The sequence below is a fragment of the Gymnoscopelus braueri genome, assembly GCF_963280865.1.
Source record: "Gymnoscopelus braueri genome assembly, chromosome: 14".
Classification (NCBI taxonomy): Eukaryota; Metazoa; Chordata; class Actinopteri; order Myctophiformes; family Myctophidae; genus Gymnoscopelus; species Gymnoscopelus braueri.
Window position 1 is genome coordinate 40758862 of NC_137619.1, and position 12805 is coordinate 40771666.

The following is a 12805-nucleotide window of genomic DNA, read 5'->3' on the forward strand; positions in this document are numbered from 1 at the left end:
CTTTACTCATATCCGGTCTAGAGCCTATCTACTGTATCCGGGGATTTCCACATTCACATACACCTAAACATACAGGCTACTTTCGTATCCGTTATGGACCGGATCTGCAAACTACAAAGTGAACGGATTTCAGTCTTAAAAACAGAAACAAAACAAAGTGAAACATGACTGATGTGGCACAAAAACCAATCAGTGTGTTTTAAAAAGTGACATGGTCCAATCAAAATAACCTAAGGGCGGGATTTAGTCTGTCATCGGGATGAGGGCGAGAAGAGCGATTTGACAGGTTGTGTCGGCTAACTAGCCTGCCAACAAGGAACATTCTTCTGACCTACTAGTCATTTTTAGTTAATTCGTTTGGTTTAAGGATTTCGTTATGATGGCATCTACCCCAGATGAGAGTGACAAGGAAAAGGTAAGTCATGCGAGCTCAAAAAAGTAACACTACCCGCAGGTTAAGCCCCGTTTGGCACAACGTAGCAAAAGCCACAGCACTAGCTAATGTGATGCTAAGCAATGTTAACTTCTTGTCTCACTACTATCTGTATTCGTTGCATGTTGAGTTGTACACTGTACAATCCTCAGTGTTCATTTAACTCTATGGTGTTATTTGGTTCCATTTATTTTGTACAGCTCTCAGACTTCCAGATAGATAAGGGTCTATTTGGTTCGATTTGTACAGTCAGAGTTAAATGAACACTAAAGATTGTATTGTGTATAAGCTAGAAACAGAACAATGGATAAAGTCCATTTATGGTCACTTTATCATAACATAAGCCAAGCTGCTTTGTGCTGCTCTGTGCTGGTCTGCCTGCAATGACAAGGAAGTCAAGGTCTTATTAAAATATCCACATCCCCTATTCCTCATTGAACTACTTGCCCAATACAACAGGTGCAATTGGCATTTGATACACAAAACATTAGACTATTCACACATTTGACATGTGTCAAATGTGTGAATTACAGAGAAGTACAATTATTACTTAAGTTGCTTAGCGTAGTCTCTTTTGCTTAGAATTTAGTCTTTTTCGATTAATTGAACACACAGGACCCCAATGGAAACAAGCCATAGTGCTTTCTTGGGTTAGCCTTTTAGTATCCTTTTGTATGAAACTGTACCTCTGTGCTTTTTGTGCAAACTGTTAATAAAGTATTCAATCAATCAATCAATAGCAGAGATATGTACAACTAGTTAGTTATTGTCTGCATCAAGTTTATAACATTGTCTGTTATGTATAGTAAGTAAAGAGCTTTGCCTAATGTATGTTGTATGTTCCTCCTTAGACACGCTCTGTGTCTGTGGACCTAAACAACGATGCCTCTCTGTGCATCGACATTCCTGATGCACTCTGTGAAAGAGACAAAGTCAAGTTTACTGTCCATACTAAGGTAAAAACAAAACTCATCTACTGTAGACATGCAAACAAAATACAATACCCCCTAATCCTGAAAGCTTTTCTTTGTTGCTCTGTGTTTCCCCTACTATTATACATGCCCTGGCCAACAACAATCCCTGCCAAGCAAACACAATCCTTTTCTCAGATATTAAAACCATATAACCTACCCATTAATTTGCAAATCTATAAGCATTACATGACGTGACCTCAAAATGTTACTTAATTACAGAGAAACTATCTAGATATAAACATTTTTATATTAAGTTGCATAAAAACAAATATGATCACCAGACATACAGTACAATAAAATGGTTGGTATGATGTGCCCTTCTGGGCCTGGAAGAAATTCTAGGGGAAACACTGTATAGAATCTTGTGAATACATTTTGCCTACCTGGAGTTAAGTGCCATTTTGCCATTTAACCAAATTCCTACACAGACCACGCTGAGCTCTTTCCAGAAGCCAGATTTCTCTGTTCCGAGACAGCATGAAGATTTTATCTGGCTACATGACACTCTGGTTGAAACCGAGGACTACGCTGGCTTAATTGTGAGTCAACATACAGTATCACCGTATTTTCCTGTCAGAGAGTTCTATTCGACTGTCAGAAAACACTAAAGAATCCAGGACAACAATGGTTGAAGGCCGTTTTTATTTCTTCATTTTCATGTTATGAATGGGATATTTCTGCCTAAAATCCATAACCACTTTAAACCTAGCATCCCTCTTTTGGGCATGTCTTTATAGGAGCTGCTATCGAAAATAGCAGCTCTACAAGCCCTCAACTTCTAGCACTGTGGCATATTGGGAGCTTGTAGATTGGCTATTTCCATTATTTTCAGAAATAGGGCTTATGTGGTTAATGAGAAATGAAATGTGTATTCAGTCATGTACATTCTCCTTTAATTATGTCTCATTTATAGATTCCCCCAGCCCCTCCAAAGCCTGACTTTGAGAGTCCAAGAGAAAAAATGCACAAGTTGGGGGAAGGTGAAGCCACAATGACCAAGGAAGAGTACACCAAGATGAAGCAAGAGCTGGAGGCGTGAGTGTGGCATATTATCTAAAGCCTAGTAGTTTATACTCCGTAGTGCCTACTGTATGTGTGATAAATTAAGCTTCAGTCAAGTTCATTCACACACTGTTGTACAACAGTATGCTAAATTGATTTTTCAAGGAAATGAAACGTGACAGGTGAAAGGCATCAGGTTTTTCGCTTGAAATCACTATTCATTATTAAAAATTATTCCATTTAGTGCAATATCATTAATGCTTTATTTCCTTTTCTGAAAAAAACGTCCTTGTTACTATAAAGGGCTATCTACATCAAGTTGATGGCAGATTCCACACTACAACTATAATGACAACGATATATGGTGGTTATAGTGCTTGGTGTTAATGGCCCTTTAAAAGTTTGTTCCAGGGAAAAACAGCTTTCTTTTTTCCATTAGTGATTATGTGCTGTTTGTTTCTCATGTCTTCAGAGAATATCTGGCTGTGTTTAAGAAGACTGTACAGGTTCACGAAGTCTTCCTTCAGAGACTGTCCTCTCACCCAGTTTTAAGCAAGGACAGAAACTTCCAGATCTTCTTGGAGTATGACCAGGATGTGAGTACCTTGTAAACCATATTGCTGATTTCCTTTCCTGGACTGTCGGTTGGACAGGAAGTAGAGAGTACAGCAGACTTGTGACACATGGCCTACATCCTGCTGAGGTCAGCTTTAATTCCTATCTACTCTGTCAGCGCTGTTGATTTGCTGCAGCCAGCTTAGTGTTAAACCTTTTGATTCATTGACATTGACAGAATGTAGTGCTAGATTTTGCTTAAACTATATATATATTTTCAAGATATTTTTTTCTGCTTTAATCTTGATAGTGACACTGAGAGAGAGAGAAAGGGGATGACATGCATTTAAAAGCCTGGGGTCGGATTTGAACCCAGGCCGGCTGTGGGAAGGACTATAGCCTTATTTAAGTGGTATACTATGTGATCCAGTGTTGGGGAAATAATGTATGAAGAAAGATTTAAGCATTTTGAATTTAACACATTGAGTGCCAAAAACGGTCCGGACCGTTTTTGAGAAGCCATGCGTTGTGTGCCAAAAACGGTTTTTTTTTTCTTCTCAGCACCAGGAGATATCATTTTTCGAAGATTTAGACTCCAATCCACTTCCTGGTTAACTTATGACTTCAAAAGCCTGTATCTCGGCTCCTGTGTACCTTTTTTCTAAAATATGTATTTTTGACTATTTTCGACTATTTTCAACTGGCTGCAACTATGGAACGGATTACCTAATGTTTTAAATGTTTTCCCCCCGATTGTACGAGACCTCTATGTGTGTAATGAGGGGATCACCTTGAGGACGGTGATCACTGAAAATATTTTGTGACTACTTGAAAAAGGTTCAAAAATGGTTAAAAATCCAGGCACCGACTGTACCCTGTTTTAAAAAGACCCTGGCACTCAATGTGTTAAGCAATTTGGATTTAATATTTCCTGGGTGCTTAAAATTGATACATTCCCAGGAATATATTGGTTTGAAATCAGGAAGCCGGTATTTCATACACAAGCTTAAGTTCATTTCTGAAGCAAGAACCCTCTGAACAAAGTAATTTGCTCACAATATACAGGGTTCCCATACATCCTGTCAAAGCAGGAATATTTTTGATGCACTTTTCCAGTTCCAGACAATGGTCCAATGTCCTTGAAAATTAGTAGTAGTTTGCAGATTAGTTCAGATTAGATTTACATAAGGTAATCATACACAGGAATCGGTAGTTGTAGATGTTGTGTTCAGATGTAGAGGTTGTGTTCAGATGCACCCTATCAGAAGAATGCTATACCTTGCTAAATTGTGTCATTTAGCCAGCAGCATGTTTTGAAACAACTCAAACAGTTGGATGTCTTGAACACACATGCCCCTTGAAACCTGTAATAATAATGCATTCAAACTCGAGTCCACTGAAATGTGACTATTACACTTTCAGCTGATTCTACTAAATCAGTAGATTTCTAGATTTTTCAAAAATGTTCAAAAATAGCAGATGTACAAGATCGCAGAGACTTAGCCGACCATGTGGCTAGCCTGTGAGAGAGGGATTTGAGCAAAATGTCTACCAATTCATATGAATTATATCAAAGATATTTAAAGCTCTTCAAAAGTAAGTATAATGCCCATAGTCCTTTTTTATGTGAAGGAATTTCTACAATAAGACAAACTTTTATTGTGTGTGTGTGTATTGGCTGCTTCTACCCATATTTCTCTTTTTGGGGGGTAATAAACAGTAACTTGAATCAATAATTGACCTTGAAAGTTGTCCCATTGCGATGTCAATGAATCATAAAAGTCTCTAGTGTATCTGCAGCAGTGACAGGGTCTGAAATTAACAATTGCCAAATGCAGGGTAGATATATCATTTGGGGTGTATTATGTTTTGGAAGCCACCCCACTCTTTGGGTGGCTGAGTTATTTTGCAAGAGAATATCGGCATTTATGGTTCAGTGCCTAACAAAAGATCAGTATTGATGGCTCATAGCACAGGCAACTTTACCGCAATAAAATATCAGCATTGATGGCTCAGCGCAAGTAAGATTTGTAACAAAATATCAGCCTTAGTGGCTTATTGCACAGTAATTAAATTACATTTGTTGTTGAGAGACTGGCACATTTTATCTTGTTTTTGCAGTGGGGGTGGAAATGTTATTGTCTCCGCCAGGCCGAAAGGCATGGCGAGAGAGTATGTTTTACCCTCCGTCCGTGTGTCCGTGTGTCCGTCCGTCCGTCCGTCTGTCACCAGCTAATCTCCGCCACCGTTGGCTTGATCGCAGCGAAACTGTGCACACACACTCCCTGGATGCCAATTCCGAACTTCTGCCCCAAATGTTTCACATGGGCCTTTTATAGCGCCACCAGGAGGCCGATTTGTGCAAAACATATTTTTTGACAGTACTCCTACAGATTTTGTCCAAAAATCTTGCAAATCGGTACACAGTATCTCTATAGTCATTAAACAAAAAAATTCTTTCAGATTTTTCATATTCCATCCTGATTGGCTAAAAATGGCTTCCAAAGTTTACAGGAGTGCTCCATTTTCAACAAAATGCCTCAAATCATGAACACAGCATGCAATTTCGGAGAAATTTTGCACGCGTATTTCCACTATGCCGAGGAAGAAATGCCACTTGAAAATGTTCAAATCAGCCTCATGGTGGCGCTATAACAGGCCGATTCATGTTTTTACCTATAACTGCACCGATCTGTGTAAAACTTTGTATGCGCACTCCCTAGAGGTCAAGGAAAAACCTTTGCCCTGCATTTTTCCCATCTGCTTTTTATAGCGCCACCAGGAGGCCGACTTATGTAAAACACATTTCTTTATATTACTCCTTCCGATTTTATCCAAATTTCACGCAAATCGGTACACATGATCTCCATAGTCATGTGATCAAGTCGGATGTGTTTGATTTTTCATATTCCATCCTCATTGGCTAAGATTGACATCTTAAGTTTGCAGTAGTGGCTTGTTTTTAACAAAATTCCGCAAATCATGAACGCACCGTCCGATTGCGGTCAAACTTTGCACGCACATTCACACTATGTTGAGGAACAAATGCCACCCTTTTAACATTGGCCTGTTATAGCGCCACCAGCAGGTCTAATTTAGCCCAAAAAGAAGTTGCACAAAATGCCTCAAACCATGAATGCAGTGTCCGATTGCCGTGCAAGGCCTAAGAACAAATGGTACCCTTTAAACATTGGCCTATTACAGCGCCACCAGGAGGCCACAATAACCTACCTGACCTGGCGGAGACCTATAGTTTTTGTATTATGTTGAGGAATGGTGGTTAATGCTGAGATCCCAAGTCCCAGTATTCAACCCTGCAAGTAATCTTCTCTTTGGATTTGGGACAATTCATTATTGGTTTTCCCCTCTTCCAAAAAATGTCTCTCTGTAGCTCACTGTGCGAAGGAAGAATGCCAAGGAGATGTTTGGAGGTTTCTTCAAGAACATGGTGAAGAGCGCTGATGAGGTCATCATCTCGGGGGTAAAGGTGAGTCCTCTGCATGATCTGACTACATGTGTGACCGCATCAGACGGCACATGACACGTCATATCTCCGTTGTCGAGTGGAAACCTTGTATGTCCGGGAAAAAAATGACTTTTCCCGATGGATCTAATGGAGTTATGAGATCCTTAGTCATAAACTCTAATACGTTTCATTGTTTAAGCTCTTTGAACCTGGTGTCCCTATTTTGGGTATGTCATAGGTGAAATATGTCCAAAATGGCAAAAACAAGCTCACAACACGAACACGTTGCATCATTCATGACTATTTAATAAATTTTTTTTTAAAGTTTTAAAGTATAAGATTGGGCTTAATTGGTTGTAAAACCCACAGAGACATAGAGTTTGACCAATAACATTGATCTACATATAAAACCAATAAGAGGTTTCCACCCGATGACTATATTCAGATGGTGGCCATTTTGCCCTTACGTCATCATACCACCAAGTATGACATGAGAACAAAATGCCTGCTACGTGGTCGATCGACGGTTGTTTTGATAACTGTTTTTTTTTCTCCTTTCTTTTTTTCTAGGAAGTTGATGACTTCTTTGACCAGGAGAAGATATTTCTGCTTGATTATTACAGCAAGATAAAGGATTCCACTGCTAAAGCCGAGAAGATGACCCGCTCACACAAAAGTAATTAAGGGAACACCCTGTGACTAATGGTTCATGGGTGTGAACTGTGAATGCATGTCTATGATACCAGTGGTGTAAAGTAACTAAGTACATTTACTCAAGTACTGTACTTAGGTACAATTTTGCTTTACTGAAGTATTTCCAATTTTCTGTGCTTTTGCTTCTACTCCACTACATCTCAGAGGCAAATATTGTACTTTTACTCTATTACAATTATTTGAAAACTTTAGTTACTAGCTACTTTACAGATATAAATTATTTATATTTTAAAACATACATTAACCATCCCTATTTTAGGCTATTTGAAATTTACGATTTACAAGTTCACAACGCATCGCGACGGGTTGTGAGCTTGTAGATCGGCTATTTTCAAACATTTTTTTACTTTTACTTTTGGTACTTTAAGTACATTTTGATGCCAATACTTTTGCACTTTTACTCAAGTAACATTTTGAACACAGGCCTTTTACTTGTAACAGAGTATTTCTACATTGTGGTATTACTACTTTTACTTTCTCTTCCACCACTGTATGCTACATTACTGATCATTTACCTCTTTCATTTCAGATGTTGCTGATGATTACATTCACATCTCTGCCACTGTCAGCAGTCTATCTGCTGATGATAGTACAGCACTTAAAAAGTGAGTACAATCTATTATATTGTGTTTTGCAGAGATTCACAGCTTCTAAGATTATTTGCGGTGGTCACAAACCAAGATGGGCCGTGGATTTTAATTAATTGCAGGAAGAGTTATGTAGATAGCTGGTATGTGTGTAGATATGCTATTCCTTTTGACAAATGATGTAGCCCCATCGCTGTGATCTTTATATCACTTGAAAACAAGGCAGGTGTAGGCCTGTCACAATTATTACATAATCGCCTCATCGCAATTATTTGAGATGGTCGCAATTATTTTTTGCATAATCTTCATAATCCCTTGCATTTTTCTCAGGCACTTGGAGAAGTTGGCAGACTTGTTTGAGAAGCTCAGGGTAAGGAGAAGCTCATCTGCCAACGAAATGAGGCAAATGTTGTTACCTTTTTGTTATCTCCTCGTGCACTATACGATCTAACATGCTTCACATGTTGTCCCGCAGAAAGTGGAGGGTAGAGTGGCGTCTGACCAGGAGCTCAAGCTCACAGAGCTGCTAAGATACTACATGAGAGACATCCAGGCAGCCAAGGTGAGGCATGTTTATCTTCTTTTATAATGGAGACGGAGGACGGTTGCCTGGCTTTATGAACCACTTTAAACCTGGCTTCCCTATTCTGGACAACATGATGGGTGAAAAGTTGTACAAATAATCAAATTTGGGCCCCTGACAGCCTGACAGCGTGTCGCGGGTTCGATTCCCGTTCCCGACGACCTTTGCTGCGTGTCACCCCCCCCCCCATTCTCTCTCCCCATTTCCTGTCAGCCTACTGTCCTATCAATAAAGGAATAAAAGCCCCAAAAAAAATCTTCGAAAATTGATTATCTACAAGCTCACAACACGTCGCAAGCTTGTAGATCAGCTATCTTCGTCACGCGATGAAGTACTGCTAACCTCCTAAATCCTGACCTAAGTTTTCTGAAAAACTTCAAATATTTATTCAAAAAATCTTGAAAAAAATGTATGTTGCTATATACTGTACATAGCAACAGGAACCCCAAAAGGGGTTCCCGTCCTGAAAGGTATAGTTACAAAAAGGGGTTCCCGCTCAAAATGGGTTAAGACAATATTTACGGTGAAATAGTTGGCACCGGGCAGCCTTTCCTTTGGCAGCTGAGAATTATCAAATTTAGCTCACGGCCAGTTCTTTTTTTATCAAATTGTTGAGTCATCTGACCTTTCATGCTTTTTCATACTGACTGAGTGTCAGTATGAAACATTTAGTTGTTGATAGTACCAGTTTTTTGTTTTTTTAAGCACATGTTTTTTTTTATCTAGAAATATACTGTGTATAATTGGTGTCAATAGTGGAGACCTCTGTGTCCTCTTGTTGAAACATTTTGGTTTGCTTTCCAGCATATAAAAATGTAAGTGTTTTTATTTTTATCCGATATGAGGAAAATACATTTAACTGACAGGTTGTGTAGCATAATGCAATGGAATGCTACAGCAGGAGGCTCCTTACAGTTATATCTGTGAGTCTACAAAATGGGTTTAGAATGTGATGTAGTGTTTAGTGTGACTTTTGCCGTGTTCTGTTACAGTAGAACCCTTTAACAATGTTTGTTCAACTATGGGGGCATGTCTGTTAGGACCTTTTGTACAGGCGAGCGCGGGCCCTAGCTGACTACGAGAACTCTAACAAGGCTTTGGATAAGGCACGACTGAAGAGCAAGGACATTCCCCAGGCAGAGGAGCATCAGCAGCAGTGCTTGCAGAAATTTGACAAGCTATCAGAGTCTGGGAAGAAAGGTTTGTTGTGTCCTCCCCTATACATGTTTTGACTACTTTGTGAATTAATTTACGGAGAAACTGCAATCCATAAGATTTGTGTCCTACCCGGGATTCGAACCTGGGTCTCCTGCGCGAGCACTGACATTTCTACTGCTGAACTAAGATAGCCTGATTATCGGACTGAAGCTGAGTGGAGATTCAGTCTGAAATTGGCTCCAGTGTCGGGGATTACAAGGGGGAGGGGATTAGAAATTCCCTAAACCAATCCTAAGGGATCCCCACGCCCACCTCCGCCTCTCATTGGACAACGCATTTTGTACCGGAGAAGTCTTAGGTTCACATTTACAACTCCAGACCAAGAGGCAGTCCACTGCCAGTGGACTGCGGGCGTGGGCGGGGTCTATGGTATGGAACCAGGCTAGAACTAAGCCATTTGGGGAGGGAAGATATTAAGCTTTGCATTATCATGCAATACCTCTTGTCAGCCAGTAGTGTCCTACCTGACCAAAGGATATACTAATATACCTGTATGTCATACAGATTGGGTAAAAAATTATAGTATTCAGAGTGCAGCTTTTTAACATGTCCTTTTGCCACACTATTTCTGCTTCAGAACTCACCAGTTTCAAGGGCAGGCGAGTGATGGCCTTCCGGAAGAACCTCATAGAGATGGCCGAGCTAGAGATAAAGCATGCCAAGGTGAGCGCAGTGATTATTTGTACTGCAATGAAATGTTTAATGTGAGGAATGACGAGGTGTTCCAACACCCCCGCCCAAACATTGTGACAGAAGACAACCTTGCTATTTATTTTTGTCTCTGCAGAACAACGTGACTCTTCTGCAAGGGTCCATCGACCTGCTTAAGGGTATATGACCTATTTCCAGCTGCTCGTGTCCCACCTTCAAAACGTGACTGGACTTCGGCGAAGGGAATCGTTGCATCTCCTGGGCTTTGCCTGAGCCCAAATCTAAACCCCCCCATCCTGCTCCTAATCCCAGGGTCAGATGCCACTTTAAAAACTTTGCATAAGAGCAAGTGTCATGTTAGCAGTCTGTCTCCATGTTTACAGATTCCCTTTCCCCAGATCCCTGTTTTGTTCTGTCCATGATCCATGGAATTTACCAGTCGCCAGAGACTGAGGCTGACATCACCCTAAGATCTTCCATATTTTTGCATCCTGAATATTATATTTTTACTATGAATATTCTTGCTTCCTTGTTTTCATTATAATAGAGATGGTGGGATTTTGCCTTTTTGATGATGTTTTTGCCTGCATAAAGGCACACACTAACACTTTGCTTCCTCGCATAAACTTAAACACAGATTGGTAGCATTGAGCCTATTCTGGCTTTTATTTAAAACATCTATTACCATTTTCTGGGTATAGAGAATGTGTCGTTTTTTTTCTAATTGCTTATCCGCTCTAACCTTTTTCTTATGATTCTTCTCTTACAACGCATAAAGCTGTGGCTTTTTCTTTTGCTTGGCAAATCAATGGAGGAGTTGCAGTGGGACTGTTTCACTCAGACACTTTATACAGTGTAAAAGGGTGTGGGACTAGTGCCTGGAAAAAGTGTCTTCATGCTGTGCATTCCTGGGCTCTGAGATTAGTGTAGTACCGAGCCAGAGTTCTCCAAACCACTAGAAAAGTGCTGATCAGTGATTAAGAAGACAAGAGAAATCCCACTGTGTTCAAAAATAGCTTCACTGTACCTCAGGAATGGACACTTGGATTGCCCTCGCATTCCTTCCAGTCAGTAATAACTGGGTCCAGATCTCACCGTTGTCAGAGATGCACACTCCCTTGACAATTACGATTACTGCTTATGCATACTACATGAAGGCAAATCCATCGCTTTATTAGCTAAGATAGCTGATTAGTGTTGGCAATCAATTTGAGGGTTGGAGCCGGGGGGGAGGTGTGAAGGCAATCTGTGTGGCCCATACGCTTGTATCACACACACATTAGAGCGGGTGCTATGAGGAGGGTAAGCAGCTATTAGTTCATTAGCTAAATTATTTGAACAGCTAACACATTTATGTGAGACGAAGTGATAATACAAATGAAGAAAGCAACGAGTCTGCGTTTCCTCAGAGCGTTTCATTCCTTATCGTTTTAGTTGCTCAGGGTTGTACTATCTGCCTGCAACTGAGATAACTACATTCACTTGCTCCTTCCACTTGGAGCAACACTTCCCATCCACTCATTCCTCGTCATTAGCCGGCCTTAGCCGGTGTTTTCATCATCACGTTTACTTAAATTTGCTTTTGTCTCTTTTGGATTTGAAATATATATAGCTGTGAAAACTCACTTTTTCCCCCTTTTGTTTTTCTTTTTTACAAATTAAAGAATTTGTTTCGACAAAATGCACTAAAATGAAAACTACTTTCCAATCATTCCAACCTCAGTGGAGTCTTAAAATGTATTAAGAGTTTTTGATAATTGAATGTATTTCTAATGGATTCCAACAGTGTGAATTACTTGATGTGTTTTACTTACAGAACATCAGCATTTTATAAATTTGTTACAACTAAATAAATCCTACTTTCCCAAATTTGTACTTAAAGTCTATTGTTGGGGGGTGGGGTGTGTGTAGAACATCTGTTTTTCACACCACATGCATTTTAATAGTTATAGTGCTTGGTGTGGACCGCCCCTTAAGAGCGTTTTTTTTGCTTGCAAGGGCCAGTGTCAGCTCTAAGCATAAGCAAAACAGAATACCCATTGAGGAAATGCATCCCCAAAGCCACTAGATGGTGGTGTGTATTCTTACCCACAATCCTAGCTCCGCTGGCTTTGTGTGCTGGAGGTTCCAGGGTGAAGTTGCCAAGTCCACGTCTAAAGGCAACGTCACCCTTACAGTGAGAGCTGCTGGACACTCGTGGCTACACGTGTATTTATGTCTGTGCTAAATCCTAATGTGTCCAGAGTCCTGATTTGGGTCAATAAGGCATATCAAGCAAGCTAACAAAATATCAGTGTGCTCATCATGGGAATGAACCCCAAAGAAATGTACCCACATATCCAGCTTAGCGAGCATCACCTAGCAACCCTGCCTAAATAAACAAATGATTCAGCAGTGAAAGCCTACTGACCAAGTTTGTGTTAAAACAAACTTTAGAAGATTTTGAAGCATTCTCCAGTTCTTCCACGGGGTCTACTATTACATATATTTTACTTACAAGTGCATAAGCTAGTTGATCCAAAGACCAAATCACTTGTATGACCAGTGCTATTTGAATCTACATGATCTATTACCTGAGTGAAATGACCTGTCCATGCAATTAACTGAGATTTCAAATGAAAA

General features: G+C 40.0%; 1 protein-coding gene across 1 annotated transcript; it reads left to right on the top strand.

Moving 5' to 3' along the window:
* Positions 1-241: 241 nt before the first annotated feature.
* snx5 (sorting nexin 5) lies at positions 242-12052 on the top strand. Its single transcript, XM_080448975.1, has 13 exons — positions 242-415; positions 1285-1389; positions 1836-1946; positions 2321-2442; positions 2882-3005; positions 6356-6451; positions 7001-7106; positions 7674-7749; positions 8062-8101; positions 8207-8293; positions 9355-9514; positions 10110-10195; positions 10320-12052. The coding sequence occupies exons 1-13, from the start codon at positions 377-379 to the stop codon at positions 10368-10370; spliced, it is 1203 nt and encodes a 400-aa protein (XP_080305101.1). The 5' UTR covers positions 242-376; the 3' UTR covers positions 10371-12052.
* The last annotated feature ends 753 nt before the right edge of the window (positions 12053-12805 follow it).